This window comes from Rhinopithecus roxellana, chromosome 10, assembly GCF_007565055.1.
Source record: "Rhinopithecus roxellana isolate Shanxi Qingling chromosome 10, ASM756505v1, whole genome shotgun sequence".
NCBI lineage: Eukaryota > Metazoa > Chordata > Mammalia > Primates > Cercopithecidae > Rhinopithecus > Rhinopithecus roxellana.
The window spans coordinates 2,093,253-2,110,116 of record NC_044558.1 but is presented as its reverse complement, the minus strand read 5'-3'; the positions used below and the strand labels follow the sequence as shown (position 1 = coordinate 2,110,116).

General features: G+C 48.2%; 1 protein-coding gene across 1 annotated transcript; it reads left to right on the top strand.

The window, feature by feature from the left end:
• The first annotated feature begins 2,158 nt into the window (after positions 1 to 2,158).
• Positions 2,159 to 15,772, top strand: LOC104664861 (complement C1s subcomponent-like). The gene is made up of 13 exons (XM_030938896.1): positions 2,159 to 2,212; positions 2,504 to 2,652; positions 3,341 to 3,548; positions 3,757 to 3,934; positions 8,093 to 8,218; positions 8,936 to 9,135; positions 9,664 to 9,817; positions 10,361 to 10,476; positions 10,887 to 10,965; positions 11,490 to 11,618; positions 12,579 to 12,653; positions 14,269 to 14,790; positions 15,111 to 15,772. Exons 1-13 carry the CDS (start codon positions 2,159 to 2,161, stop codon positions 15,383 to 15,385), a joined length of 2,265 nt encoding a protein of 754 aa, XP_030794756.1. The 3' UTR covers positions 15,386 to 15,772.
• Positions 15,773 to 16,864: the final 1,092 nt, after the last annotated feature.

Sequence of the window (16,864 nt, the reverse complement as noted above, 5' to 3'; positions counted from 1 at the left end):
CATAGAATAGGGATGGCCATGTCAGGGCAGCCCTAAATCAGCCCTGGGTTTGAGACCCTCTGGGGCAGCTGCGGAGGGGGTAAAATGTCCCCATCTCCTCAGCATCTGCTCAACACAACTGCCAGGGCTGAAGCCGAGGGTGCGGGTGTGGAGCAAGAAGGACTTGGTTTTTCTGAGATGGAGCCAGGCCCCTGGGAGGGAGGAGGGACCCTAGTGTTTCCTGTCCATCAGGCCATAGTGTCCTGCTTTAAAAATTTTGCTCTTGGCCGCGTGTGGTGGCTCATTCCTGTGATCCTGGCACTTTGCGAGGCCAGGGTGGGAAGATCTCTTGAGCCCAGGAGTCCGAGACCAGCCTGGGCAACATAGTGAGACCTTGTCTCCAAAAGTTAAAACAAATAAAAAACAATTTCACTGCTTTTGGAAGCCTTTCTTCATCAACTCTCCATGGCACCAAATATCTGAGGGCACTTTACCCCATAGAGAGGCTTGGGCTGCAGAGTAGGCCTCTGTGTTCTTAAGCCTTTGTAGGCTGTTCTGCTCGTTTCCCTTATTAGATTAATCCCTCCAACCTCCACCCTTCTGCCCCCACCCCCGTTCATCCATTTATGGGCTACCTGTTTAATGTGCAAGGCACTTTCCCAGGCAATAGATTGCAAGAATTCACAGAGCTGATGCAGTTCCCCATCAGGCAGTGACCAAGTCTTCAGTAGTTAGACAGCAGGCACACAGAAGGTGCAAGATCCACCAACGCTTGGAGGGTTTTTCCAGCAGGCCTGTGTGTCAGAGCTGAGGACTGAACCTAATGGAGGGCTGGTCTGTGATGGGATCAGGATATGAACCATAGCCTTGTTAGGTCAGGAAAGACAAAAGATAGGGGAGAAGGAAAAGGACTAGATCAGAGGACGAGAAGGAAGGGGAATCTCGTGTAACAAACTGCACATTAATATCCTGGCAGCAGCAGTGTTTTGTGTGTGTGTGTGTGTGTGTGTGTGTGCACTGTATGTTCATAACGGAGGCAGAGGGAACAGGTAAGGAGGTCAGTGTTAGCTGAAGCTCTTCCATCCATCCTAGGGAGTCTCGGTTCTGCCTTGGCATTGTGCAACACGCTTGGAGAGTGGCATGAGCTACCGCGCCCAGCCATGAATTTTATCTCAATACAAATTTTTTAAAAATGGTTGATTTTTCTGGCATGTGTGGCATCTAGGTAGGGAGATATTTTAGGAATGGAGAGCCTGTCTGTAGATCCTTAAAACATATGGCACAAAAAGAGGGTTTTCTCTTACTTCAGCTTGTCGGTCTCTCTTCCTCCTTTTCTTTTCCTTTTTTTCTTTTTTCTTTTTTTTTTTTTTTTTTTTTTTTTTGAGATGGAGTCTTGCTCAGCCACCCAGACTGGGTGCAGTGACGCCATCCTGGCTACTGCAACCTCTGTGTACTAGGTTCAATGGATTCTCCCCTCTCAGCCCCCTGAGTAGCTGAGATTATAGGCACCTGCCATCAAGCCTGGCTAATTTTTGTGTTTTAGTAGAGATGGGGTTTCACCATGTTGGCCAGGGTGGTCTTGAACTCCTGACCTCAGGTGATCTGCCTGCCTCAGCCTCCCAAAGTGCTGGGATTACAGACGTGAGCCACCGCTTCCAGCCTTTTCCTCCTTTTCTAGTCCATCTCATTAACTTCCTTCATGCTTTTCCTCAGGTATACCTTGACCTCTGAAGAATGAGGAACAAGCCTCTTCTTTTCTGGGCCTTCTTGATTGCCCTGGTCTTCCTCACCTTCTGCTTCTTATCTTCCTTTCTATTCTAAGGCTTTCCTTTAACCCCTGTGTCCCGTAGGTCCCAGTCGCAGCTGAGGCTTGTTGGGGGAACGGTGCTGGCAGGTGGCTACTCACCAGGCATACACTGAAGAACCTCCTCCCCATCCTGTCTGTCCTTCCAGGTCCCTGGGTTTGTGCGGGTGAGTGTCCCTGAGGCACAACATGAGGAGAGGCAAAGAAATAGGCTCAGAGTAGTAGCTGTTGGTTAACAAGGAGGTTCCTGCAGAGGGAACATCAAGGCCCTGTGCTGCTGTCCCTGGGGGCCGGAGGGGTTGCCCAGCGTGCCCACTGGCAGGAGACAGGGGACTGACCCACTTGCTCCTACCAGCTTCTGAAGGTAAAATCCTTATGAACGAGGAGCAGAGCTTCGATGGAGGAAATAAGAAAGGCAGAAAACGTCACGTAGGAGGGCTTGGGGCAGTGATAGAGGCTGACAAAGGCAGCATAAAAAAAAGGCAGAATATAGACAACCTATTTCTCTTAGGCTCACCCCATCCACCCCTACTTCACCCCCTTACCTACCACTGTTTTCAGGATTAAAGCAATTTTAGCAAGATTTTAGGAACTGTGGGGAGATAGCTTGGATTTTCAGTAATCGGGGGAACATAAACAATCCCAAACGAACTCTGGAAAACGAATGTAGGACGTTTTTATGTTCCTTGTCATTTGGCTGTCCCTTTTCTCCTTCCCCAGACAACCCTGTCTCAGTGGGGCAGCACTTCCTTCTCAGACTGCTTGTCCCAGGGTCCCTGCCTTCCCCTAGTGAAAGAAGCTCCTGCCTCCATCCGTGGGCGTTGGGAGCATCAGCAGAGATGCTCCTCACACAGGCACCAGCTTCTGGGGTCCGTCCCACAGACCCTGACCCACAGACAGATGAATAACGTACCCAGACACACCGATACTCAGTGAAACAGCAGCTAGGGGTCCTGGCCCCTCAGAGACACCGAGGAAGGTGTCTGCCACAGCCCCAACTAGCTGGCTCTGCAGACATTTATTAACACAGTTTTAACGGCAAAGGCTTTGAGTCAACACGCCTGTGGGTCATTAATCTGGTCGCCCTCGCCCCGGGAGAGCAATCCTGCCTGCGAGTGATCAAAGATTACTTTTAGGACCACATGAGTAAATAAGCTCTTTAGATAAAGTCCTGTATGCTCCTATGTATCTATGTCCTGAGTTTTTAAGAGAACTCAGCTGCCTTCAGCCAAGACTTTCACAAAAGCTGTGCAAACTTCTTGGCTTTCCAAGAAGGGTTGTGTTTATTTCCTCTAAAATCTTTCCCACCGCCCTAACTGAACTCCCACATATTTTTGTTAGAGATGGGGTTTCACCGTGTTGGCCAGGATGGTCTCGATCTCCTGACTTCGTGATCTACCTGCCTCGGCCTCCCAAAATGCACCTAAGATTCTCCCCAGTGGCCGACTGACTGCCTCTCTTCTTCCCCCTTTCTTCTGCCTCTGAGAAATTGCGCTTTCTGTCCTAGGCTGCTAGTGCCTGGGTCACCCGCCAATCTATGCCTCTTTTTTTTTTCAGGTGCATTGTCCTGTTTTCCCTTTTGGCATGTGTTTATGCTGAGCCTACCATGTATGGGGAGATCCTGTCCCCTAACTATCCTCAGGCATACCCCAGGGAGGTAGAGAAATCTTGGGACATAGAAGTTCCTGAAGGGTATGGGATTCACCTCTACTTCACCCATCTGGACATAGAGCTGTCAGAGAACTGTGCATATGACTCAGTGCAGGTATGTTATAAGCACAAAAAGAATAGGGAGAGACCAGGGCTGAGGTAGTAGAATAAGCATGTGGGAGGGAGAGACACCTGTACTCACAGTGAACTGAAGTCAAGTCTTAGAGGCATAAATGTTCTGCTCTCTCTGTCCCTTCTCTTACCTCCATACCAAAATATTACCCTTTCCTAGCTTTGTTTGTTGTTGCTGACTCTTCTCTTAGATAATGTCAGGAGACATTGAAGAAGGGAGGCTCTGTGGACAGAGGACCAGTAACAATCCCCACTCTCCAATTGTGGAAGAGTTCCAAGTCCCATACAACAAACTCCAGGTGATCTTTAAGTCAGACTTTTCCAATGAAGAGCGTTTTACGGGGTTTGCTGCATACTATGTTGCCACAGGTAAGGCTCACCCTTCTGCATGTGCCTTGTTGACCCAGCTAGAAGATTAGAAGTGAGAAATCCACTGAGCAACACGTTGAATGGGGATTCTGTTTGTAATTCATACAAAAAGTGTTGACTTGGCCTGGGTCCCTCCATAAATCACTTTTGTGAAATTCAAATGCATGATCATATGTTAGTGGTGATGATGATAATGGTAATAACACATATTACATAATACACAGTAATTTATTGAGAGCCACTGTAAACTGGGTATGTGTCGGGGATTTTTCCTATTTTAACACAATCATCACTTTAACCCTTCAAGGTAGGTATTATTTGCTCCATATAAAGATGAAGAAAATAAAGACTAGGAAAGTTAATAACTTGCCAAGAATCACATGAGGAATGTGTAGTATTTAAACCCATTCAATATATGGCATTCAAACCTTCAAATTCTGGGTACTTCTGTATCTCTCTCCAGGTTAAAATGAAGCTAGGACATCTCATAAAGCCAAACTATTGTTTAGATTTGATAGAAGGACCAACATCATATAAAGCAATGAATGTACTTATTCCCTCTTGCAGAAGGCATTATCATGATGTTTACCTTGCAGAGTGTCATCCCTGGAGCTGAAACGCTCTGTACATGAGAAAAGTCAAGGATCTCTGACATTAAGAGCTCCCTAGGCCAGGCATGGTGGCTCATGCCTGTAACCCCAGCACTTTGGGAGGCTGAGGCAGGTGGATTACTGGAGGCCAGGAGTTAAAGACCAGCGTCACCAACGTGGTGAAATCCTGTTTCTACTAAAAATACGAAAAATTAACCAGGCATGGTGGTGGTGCTTGTGTTCCCAGATCCTCGGGAGGTGGAGGCATGAGATTTGCTTGAACCTGGGAGGCGGAGGTTGCAGTGAGCTGAGATCACATCACTGTACTCCAGCCTGGGTGACAGAGTGAGTCTCTCTCTCTCTCTGTCACATGCACACATACTGCCCTCCAGCCTCAGTGACAGAGTGAGACTATGTCACACACACCACACACACACACACACACACACACTGCACTCCAGCCTGGGTGACAGAGTGAGGCTATGTCTCACACACACACACACACACACACACACACACACACACAGCACTCCAGCCTCGGTGACAGAGTGAGGCTATGTCACACACACACACACACCACACACACACACAGCACTCCAGCCTCGGTGACAGAGTGAGGCTATGTCTCACACACACACACACACACACACACACACACACAGCACTCCAGCCTCGGTGACAGAGTGAGGCTATGTCACACACACACACACACCACACACACACACAGCACTCCAGCCTCGGTGACAGAGTGAGGCTATGTCTCACACACACACACACACACACACACAGCACTCCAGCCTGGGTGACAGAGTGAGGCTATGTCTCACACACACACACACACACCACACACACACACAGCACTCCAGCCTGGGTGACAGAGTGAGGCTATGTCACACACACACACACACACACACACACACACACAGCACTCCAGCCTCGGTGACAGAGTGAGGCTATGTCACACACACACACACACCACACACACACACAGCACTCCAGCTTCGGTGACAGAGTGAGGCTATGTCTCACACACACACACACACACACACACACACAGCACTCCAGCCTCGGTGACAGAGTGAGGCTATGTCACACACACACACACACACACACACACACACACAGCACTCCAGCCTCGGTGACAGAGTGAGGCTATGTCACACACACACACACACCACACACACACACAGCACTCCAGCCTCGGTGACAGAGTGAGGCTATGTCTCACACACACACACACACACACACACACACACACACACACAGCACTCCAGCCTCGGTGACAGAGTGAGGCTATGTCTCACACACACACACACCACACACACACACACACACACAGCACTCCAGCCTCGGTGACAGAGTGAGGCTATGTCACACACACACACACCACACACACACACACACACACACATACACACATACACAGCACTCCAGCCTCGGTGACAGAGTGAGGCTATGTCTCACACACACACACACACACACACACACACACACACACACATACACTGCACTCCAGCCTCGGTGACAGAGTGAGGCTATGTCACACACACACACACACACATACACTGCACTCCAGCCTCGGTGACAGAGTGAGGCTATGTCACACACACACACACACACACACATACACAGCACTCCAGCCTCGGTGACAGAGTGAGGCTATGTCTCACACACACACACACACACACACACACACTGCACTCCAGCCTCGGTGACAGAGTGAGGCTATGTCACACACACACACACACACACACACACACACACAGCACTCCAGCCTTGGTGACAGAGTGAGACTATGTCTCACACACACACACACACACCACACACACACACAGCACTCCAGCCTGGGTGACAGAGTGAGGCTATGTCACACACACACACACACACACACACACACAGCACTCCAGCCTCGGTGACAGAGTGAGGCTATGTCACACACACACACACACCACACACACACACAGCACTCCAGCTTCGGTGACAGAGTGAGGCTATGTCTCACACACACACACACACACACACACACACACACAGCACTCCAGCCTCGGTGACAGAGTGAGGCTATGTCACACACACACACACACACACACACACACAGCACTCCAGCCTCGGTGACAGAGTGAGGCTATGTCACACACACACACACACCACACACACACACAGCACTCCAGCCTCGGTGACAGAGTGAGGCTATGTCTCACACACACACACACACACACACACACACACACACAGCACTCCAGCCTCGGTGACAGAGTGAGGCTATGTCTCACACACACACACACCACACACACACACACACACACAGCACTCCAGCCTCGGTGACAGAGTGAGGCTATGTCACACACACACACACCACACACACACACACACACACACATACACACATACACAGCACTCCAGCCTCGGTGACAGAGTGAGGCTATGTCTCACACACACACACACACACACACACACACACACACACACACATACACTGCACTCCAGCCTCGGTGACAGAGTGAGGCTATGTCACACACACACACACACACATACACTGCACTCCAGCCTCGGTGACAGAGTGAGGCTATGTCACACACACACACACACACACACATACACAGCACTCCAGCCTCGGTGACAGAGTGAGGCTATGTCTCACACACACACACACACACACACACACTGCACTCCAGCCTCGGTGACAGAGTGAGGCTATGTCACACACACACACACACACACACACACACACACACAGCACTCCAGCCTTGGTGACAGAGTGAGGCTATGTCTCACACACACACACACACACACACACACACACACACACACACTGCACTCCAGCCTCGGTGACAGAGTGAGGCTATGTCTCACACACACACACACACACACACACACACACACACACAGCACTCCAGCCTTGGTGACAGAGTGAGGCTATGTCTCACACACACACACACACACACACACACACTGCACTCCAGCCTCGGTGACAGAGTGAGGCTATGTCTCACACACACACACACACACACACACACAGCACTCCAGCCTTGGTGACAGAGTGAGGCTATGTCACACACACACACACACACACACACACAGCACTCCAGCCTTGGTGACAGAGTGAGGCTATGTCACACACACACACACACACACACACACACACCACACACAGCACTCCAGCCTCAGTGAAAGAGTGAGGCTATGTCTCACACACACACACACACACACACACACAGCACTCCAGCCTGGGTGACAGAGTGAGGCTATGTCACACACACACACACACACACACACACACACACACACACAGCACTCCAGCCTCGGTGACAGAGTGAGGCTATGTCTCACACACACACACACACACACACACATGAGCTCCCTTATAGCTGTGTAGTGGTAGGGCTCAACTCTGGAACCATATGTCAGGAGAGTAATATAGAATAATACCAGCCTGAAATGTGATCCTTGAGGGATCTTTAAGCAATAGGCCTTTTCTACTTTTTCTTATCCTTATGGTTTTGGGTTTAACCTCATTCTTCCTTCTTGGTGTTTGTTCTTGACCTCAGCCTCTCTCTACTCTTTGTAGACATAAATGAATGCACAGATTTTGTAGATGACCCTTGTAGACACTTCAGCTACAATTTCATTGGTGGTTACTTCTGCTCCTGCCCCCCGGAATATTTCCTCCATGATGACATGAAGGATTGTGGAGGTGAGCTTGGTGTCAAGAGGGTCGCATGTTCCTTGGGATTTGGAATGACTGGGGCCTCAGAAAGGGCTTTGTCCACGCTTCCAACTTCTGTTAGGCCCAGCCTTCATTTGGCATTTCTTCTTTTTTATTTTAAAATTTACTTATTTATGTATGTATTATTTTTAAGAATTTCAGTAGTTTTGGGGGTACTGGTGGTTTTTGGTTACATGGATGAGCTCTTTAGTGTTCAATTCTGAGATTTTATGGCACCTGTTACCCGAGCAGTGTACACTATACCCAATGTGCAGTTTTCTTGTCCCGCTTCCAACCTCCCCCAATGCTGAGTCCACAGAGTCCATTATATCACTCTGTATTGGCATCTATTATTAGTTACTCATAAGCTGAGATGAAGCCACAAGAAGGGAGGAAGATAAGACTACAGGGTAAAGTTAGTTAATTGGAGAAGAGAGATAGATGCCTGTAAAGAGTCTACTGGGGGCTGTTCATAACCAGAAAAGGCTCCATCCTAAGCAGAGTGATGGAAACCTAATAGGGCTTGGGTGTTCCTGCTGATATGTACTGCATGTGTAATTGCTGCATCCCTCCAGTTAGGGCGGGGATCTCAGGTTAGTTTGAATGGAGGACTGTCAGTTTCTGAGAGAAGGAATCATAGAATAGTACAGGAATTCCTTTGCTTGACGCCGTATTTGATTCTCCCTTTCACTTTTTCTCTCTTAGTTAATTGCAGTGGGGATGTATTCACTGCACTGATTGGGGAGATTGCAAGTCCCAATTATCCCAAACCGTATCCAGAGAACTCAAGGTGTGAATACCAGATCCGGCTGGAGGAAGGGTTCCAAGTGGTGGTGACTGTGCGGAGAGAAGATTTTGATGTGGAACCAGCTGACTCAGAGGGAAACTGCCTTGACAGTTTAGTTGTGCGTGACAGTTGATTAATACCCCCACCCTCAACTTACACAAAGAGATCTCTCCCTGAAGACAAAGAAAAATTTTTGAGGCAGGGTCTTGCTCTGTTGCTCAAGCTGGAGTGCTGTGGTGCAGTCAAAGCTCACTGTAGCCTTGACCTCTTGGGCTCAAGCAAGTCTCCCACCTCAGCCTCCTGAGTACCTAGGCCCACAGACGTGCGCCACCATACCCAGCTAATATTTTTATTGTGATTATTATTATTATTTTTTACAGAGATGGGGTTTTGCTATGTTGCTCAGGTTGGCCTGAAACTCCCGGCCTCAAGCAATGCTCCCACCTCGGCCTCCCAAAGTGCTGGGATTGTAGGCGTGAGCCACTGCACTCAGCCTGAAGATAAAATTATCTTTTCTCCTGACCCTTATTTTCCTTCTTCTTCTTTTATGTGACATTCAATGCCTCTCTTACTTTTATCTCCCATCTTCCAATTTTACCTCTTTCCTTTAGTTCTTTCCCTCTTCTGATTTCATCATTTCGTTCAGCTTGTTGCAGGAGATCAGCAATTTGGTCCGTATTGCGGTGGTGGATTCCCTGGGCCACTAAATATTGAAACCAAGAGTAATGCTCTTGATATCATCTTCCAAACTGATCTAACAGGGCAAAACAAGGGCTGGAAATTTTACTACCATGGAGTGAGTAACCTAGAAGTGCCTCTTTGGTTGGTGATACCAAAGTCCCCAAACAATGTGGGATCAAAGCAGGTAGATGATCCAGGCACAATGGAAGCACCTGTGATCTCAGCTACCAGGGGAGGCTGAGGCAGGAGGATCCCTTGATCCCAGGAAGTAGGAGTCTGAGTCCACTCTGGGCAACAGAGCAAAACCTTGTCTCTAAAACAAAACAAAAACAAAGCAACAATAATTTAAAAAACAGATAGATTGTTGTTCTGATAGTATCCTGAGATACTTCACTTCCTCAGGAAAATCTAAACCAGTCAATGGTTGCTAGGAATGCCTCAACCCCTAGTAATCCTCTAACTAGACCTGAGAGTGCAGACAGTTTGGGGGTGGTTAGTTGGTGATGCCATATGATTTTAGACATCTGCTGTATTGGAATGTTAAGCATCAGGAATGAGGACAACTGGATGATTTTAGAAAGTGTGAGAATGATGTAAATAGAATGAGAGTCTTCAACTATTTAGTAACTCTTTTTTCCTGTCCTAACTTCTGTTCTTTCAAGCAATCCCCTGTCCTAAAGAAGAAACTCCCACTTCTGTTTGGGAGCCTGCGAAGGCAAAATATGTGTTTAGAGATGTGGTGCGGATAACCTGTCTGGATGGGTTTGAAGTTGTGGAGGTAAAGTACCATCTTGGCTTCTCCCCAATCCCTGGCCCCAGATCAGGATGAGCAGAATGAAATTGTCCAGTTGTTTACCAATGTAAGTGTGTGATCAAGGTATAACGCCTTTCCCATAAACACAACAGCTTAAGATGTGTAGTTCTCCCTTGTGAGTCACGGAGCTCCCTGGCTAGCTTGGCATTCTCTCTCTGCCTTCAGTCTTCTTGGGGAAGGGGAGTTGACACGTTGGGGCAGAGCTATCTGTCAGCCTCATCTCCTGGGTGCTTTGGGTCAGTCTGCTGAGTTGTTCCCAAGCTTCTTGTGGTGAGGACTCCTCATTGATCCAAGGCCAGAGATCAATTCCAGTTTTGATTTTGGTTTCCCATATCTCTCTTCAGAAATAAGTGGTGATGTTTATTATTCTCCAGGGACGTGTTGGTGCAACATCTTTCTATTCGACTTGTCAAAGCAATGGAAAGTGGAGTAATTCCAAACTGAAATGTCAACGTACGTGTCTCTTCAAAGTGGAAGTCTTTCTTTTTCTCTCAGAGAGAATGGAAAGATCAGCACATCCCAATTCAGATGCATGGTTTCCTCTTAGGCATGTGAGGGAGTGGGTTGGGTTTTTGAAGGGAAGCCAGTCATGGAGGCTTTTCTAGTCCAGCCCTGAAGCTGTTCCCAGGCCAACTAGATCGTCAGGTTTCTTTCCAAGAAAGGGGCTATGGGATAGGTTGAGTTAATAGCCCCACATGGGTGCATTTGTGGCTTCCAGTGGGCCTTCACCAATCACTGAGAACCAGGCTCTTCACTACAGCTTTCACGGGGTCATCTGAGTTGGCATCTCACTGGGCCAGAGAGCTGACAGATGCCAGCTGGGGAGGATGGCCACAGAGAGGCTGGTGTGGGGAGGTTCATCCCAGGTGTGCCTGTGGATATGGGGTGGGGAAGCAGTGAGGATGAAACTGGCCCCATGACTCCTCCTTGGAGGAAACAGTGGTCCTGACTATCACTCTCCTTCCTTCGTCTGGTAGCTGTGGACTGTGGCATTCCTGAATCCATTGAGAATGGTAAAGTTGAAGACCCAGAGAGCACTTTGTTTGGTTCTGTCACCCGCTACACTTGTGAGGAGCCATATTACTACATGGAAAATGGAGGAAATGGTACGTTTCTTCTACTGGAGGAGAGAGAGTGAGAAGGTGTTGGAGGATAAATAGCATAATCTGTCTGTGCCAGAGAGAGTTTGGAGACAAATGAAGGCGATAGGACAGACATTGTTCATCCCCTTGGCTTCATCTAAAGATACACTTTTCATACGGAGCAGGGCACGCTCAGGGCAGCACCAGTCACAGGGAATCATAGAGGTCACCAGCTCAGCTTCACAGCTGCCGCAGGAATTCCCCTGTAACATCCATTCCGTGGGATTACCCACCTTTGGACCAGTTATTTCATGTACAGCCCACAGGAGCAATGCCTTCCGCTTCAAGCCAGCAAGCTACACTGACTGGCTTTCTTGACGTAGAAGGGCTGAATGAGACACTAATACGTTCTCTGCATTGCCTTTATTTATTTATTTATTTATTTTAGATAGAGTCTCACTCTGTCGCCAGGCTGGAGTATAGTGGTGTGGTCTCGGCTCACTGCAACCTCTGCTTCCTGGGTTCAAGTGATTCTTTTGCCTCAGCCTCCTGAGTAGCTGGGATTACAGGTGTATGCCACCACGCCCAGCTAATTCTTGTATTTTTAGTAGAGACAGGGTTTTACCATGTTGGTCAGGCTGGTCTTGAATTCCTGACCTCCTGATCCACCTGCCCCAGCCTCCCAAAGTGCTGGGATTACAGGCATAAGGCACCGAGCCTGGCTGTATTACTTTGTATTTTATTTTCCCACTTTCCCAATGCCTTCCTTCCTTCTGCTTTGGAGATGTTCCCTTTGTCTCCCCTGGCAGGCTAGAGGCCTGAGGGATTGTTTGGAGGAAGATATTTTTTCTGGCTGATTTAATCTGATTTACTACTTGAATCCCAGAGGAGCTGAGGCTCTGAAGGAACAGAGCGGGCTGTGGGATGGATGGAAGAGGGAAGATGTGGTGGTGAGTGTGGCCTGTGTTCTCTGTGCTACTCCAGGGCAGTATCACTGTGCTGGTAATGGGAGCTGGGTGAATGAGGCGCTGAGCCCAGAGCTGCCGAAATGTGTTCCAGGTAAGGAGGGCCGAGGTTTGGGGAGAGATGATAGGCATGGGTGAATGGGAGTCACCTTCTGAAAGCAGCTGTAACCCTCTTGGGAAAGGACTGAACAGTGGCCTGCCAGAGTCCAGCTCAGTGAGGTGGCAGTAGCACTGTGCCGTGGGCTGCCGGGGCCGTGGGGCACCTCCTCAGCTACACTGAAGCCAGGCCGACTGCAAGGAAATATAAGCGTCAGCCAGCGACAGTTGGTGTCTGGTAATGTAGCTGCAGCGAGAAGATACAGAACTGCTAAAAACAGGGCCTGAAAGCTGAGAGTGAGTAATCAACACTCAGAAACAAGACTAGTTAAATAACCTAGTTATTATATTAAAAGTTTATGGCTGGTCATGGTGGCTCATGCCTGTAATCCCAGCACTTTGGGAGGCCGAGGCAGGTGAATCATGAGGTCAGGAGTTTGAGGCCATCCTGGCCAAAATGGTGAAACTCCGTCTCTACTAAAAATATAAAAAATTAGCTGGGTGTAGTGGCGGGCACATGTAATCCCATCTACTTGGGAGGGTGAGGCAGGAGAATAGCTTGAACTCAGGAGGCGGAGGTTTCAGTGAGCCGAGATCATGCCACTGCATTGCAGCCTTGAAGACAGTGGGAGACGCTGTCTCAAAAAATATATATATATATATGGCAACAAGATATAGAGGAATTCAAGATTCAGGGAACGAGCGAGATCAGAGTTGGGTAGCAGAAGGCTGGGGCAAATCCAAAAGGATAATAACCATCCTGGGTGTAACTGAGAGCTGAAGACTGAGCTGATTTGTTGTGTTTATGATCTCATTCACGTCCGTATAACAGCCCCGTGAGCTAGGTGTCATTGGTCTTATTTGACTTGTGAATGGGTGGGGTGCAAGTTTGCAGAGTTAGCAAGTTGCGAAGGCAGGCTATGAGCCCAGGTCTGTCTAAGTCCAAAGCCTGTTGTGCTCAACTTGGAGTCCCTCCAGGCTGTCTAGCAAGGGATTTAGGTAAGCAGCTTCACTTGAATTCAGTTATTAGTATAACTGAATGGTAATGGCACCAGTCACTGGGAGTGACAGGTCAAGGCCAAAGAAGGGACCCCTCTCTACTTCCTAGGCTGACCTGTGGTTTACTAGGAGGGACTCAGGTGCCACTAGGACTCCAGTAAAGAAGGCAATTAAAGTTTGATCTGGGCATCTGAAGAAGGCAGAAAGCTTCCCTCCTCCACCAACTGTGTGAGAAAAGGGTTTCCAGCACTGGCTCTTGGTTGGGCACCGGCCTCACATGCCGAGTTGGGAGGTGGAAGGGGTACCCCTGCCCCCAGAGGGGCTGTGAGTCACACTGTGGATAGCGTGAGGCACTAGTGCATCTGGACTCAGTGATTCACACACTGCCTCTGGTTAACTGAGCTCTCCCATGAGCCTGCTATGACATCGGCAAAGCGGGGTGTTTAGGTAAGACCAGGGTGGGTCAGGTATTGAGCTTGTTGACCAAATAGGATTAACCATTTTGTACTAGAGAACCCTGCAACCTAGGAGGTTTTGAGTGGTTGGAGGATTTGCAGGAAGCCAGTATCATTTCTTGCTCCTTCCCCGTGTTTTTTTTTTTTATTCCTTCCTAGTCTGTGGAGTCCCCAGAGAACCCTTTGAAGGAAAACAGAGGATAATTGGCGGATCTGATGCAGATATTAAAAACTTCCCCTGGCAAGTCTTCTTTGACAACCCGTGGGCTGGTGGAGCGCTCATTGATGAGTACTGGGTGCTGACGGCAGCTCATGTTGTGGAGGGAAACCAGGAGCCAACAATGTATGTTGGGTCCACCTCAGTGCAGACCTCACGGCTGGCAAAATCCAAGATGCTCATTCCTGAGCATGTGTTTATTCATCCGGGATGGAAGCTGCTGGAAGTCCCAGAAGCACGAACAAATTTTGATAATGACATTGCACTGGTGCAGCTGAAAGACCCAGTGAAAATGGGACCCACCGTCGCCCCCATCTGCCTACCAGGCACCTCTTCTGACTACAACCTCATGGATGGGGACCTGGGACTGATCTCAGGCTGGGGCCGAACAGAGAAGAGAGATCGCGCTCTTCGCCTCAAAGCGGCAACGTTACCTGTAGCTCCTTTAAGAAAGTGCAGAGAAGGCCGGGCGCGGTGGCTCAAGCCTGTAATCCCAGCACTTTGGGAGGCCGAGACGGGCGGATCACGAGGTCAGGAGATCGAGACCATCCTGGCTAACACGGTGAAACCCCGTCTCTACTAAAAAATACAAAAAACTAGCCAGGCGAGGTGGCGGGCGCCTGTAGTCCCAGCTACTCGGGAGGCTGAGGCAGGAGAATGGCGTAAACCCGGGAGGCGGAGCTTGCAGTGAGCTGAGATCCGGCCACTGTACTCCAGCCTGGGCGACAGAGCGAGACTCCGCCTCAAAAAAAAAAAAAAAAAAAAAAAAGAAAGTGCAGAGAAGTGAAAGTGGAAAACCCCAAAGCAGATGCAGGGGCCTATGTTTTCACTCCTAACATGATCTGTGCTGGAGGAGAGAAGGGCATGGATAGCTGTAAAGGGGACAGTGGTGGGGCCTTTGCTGTGCAGGATCCCAATGACAACACCAAATTCTACGTAGCTGGCCTGGTGTCCTGGGGGCCCCAGTGTGGGACCTATGGGCTCTACACACGGGTACAGAACTATGTTGACTGGATAATGAAGATTATGCAGGAAAATAGCACCCCCAGTAAGGATTAATCCAGATACATCCCACCAGCCTCTCCAAGGGGCGTGACCAATGCATTGCCTTCTGTTCCTTATGATATTCTCATTATTTCATCATGACTAAAGGAAGACACGAGCGAATTATTTAAATAGAACTTGATTGTTGAGATGCCTGGCTGGAAGTAGAGGTAGAGTTTGATCATAGAATTGTGCTGGTCATACATTCATGGTCTGACTCCTTGGGGTCCTTTCCCCTGAGTACCTATTGTAGATAACACTATGGGTGGGGCACTCCTATCTTGCACTATTCCACAGGGACACCTTAATTCTTTGTTTCCTCTTTACCTGTTCAAAATTCCATTTACTTGATCATTCTCAGTATCCACTGTCTATGTACAATAAAGTATGTTTATAAGCAAATTTTGGCTGACTTACCTCATTCCACACCAACTCTCAGAATTATAGAAGGGGAGTGGGGTGAGAAGGCTGTTATGTCACTGAAATTGGGCATCCAGCAACTAATATTTAATTTAATTGTCATGAAAACAGGGAATTCAGCTTTTCTTCTCTCTTCCAACTGAGATTTACTGAATATTGTGGATTAGTATGAAGATCACAAGTGTAAGGCATCATATTCTAGTTTTGAAATTCATTAATACTTACCTGGCCAAAAAAAAAAAAAAGGAAAAATAAGGAAAAAAAGAAACTCATTAAATCTCATCGGGTGCATGGCTCACACCTGTGATCCCAACACTGGGAGGCTGGGGTGGGAGGAATACTGACCCAGGGGTTCAAGACCAGTGTAAGCAACATAGGGAGACCCTGTCTCTACAAAAATAAAAAGTAAAAATTAGCTAGTCATAGTGGTGCTTGCCTTAGTCCCAGCTAGTCAGGAGGCTGAGGTGGGAAGATCGCTTGAGCCCAGGAGGTCAAGGCTGCAGTGAGCTGTGATCATGCCACTGTACTCCAGTCTGGTCAACCAGAGTGAGACATTGTCTTGAACAAAACAAAACAAAAAAACCCCAACTTATTCAGAAGTCCATGTACAACAGTTTGAGTTGGCTGTTTAAGATCTTCTTTAAGTATAGTATTTTTTAATATGTCAACTGAAAGTTAATTTTCCTTTAATACTCACTTGTATCATGCAATATTATGACAACAAAAAAGAAAAACTACAGAAATTGAGCATGCACTTGTCTGCTTTCCTGGTGGTTTTGATCAATTTGTGACAATGTTTTCATTAGATTGAACTCTGTACCAAGATGACATAGCAGAAAATTTCCCTTCTATTTTCTAGGGGAAGGAAAAGAAAATATTCCTCCTCCCAAAGAATGATTAGTGATGAGAATGACTACAGAATAGAGACTTAGCATTTTACAAACTGAGGACAGGAGAACTCTCTCAGGATGGCGGTTGCCCTAACAGGGTGTCTTAGGAAAGCAGAGGTCTGAGAAGAAGAGTTGAGGGGAAATCTGACCTGTTCACTGTGACACGTGGCTTTCAGGAGGGCAG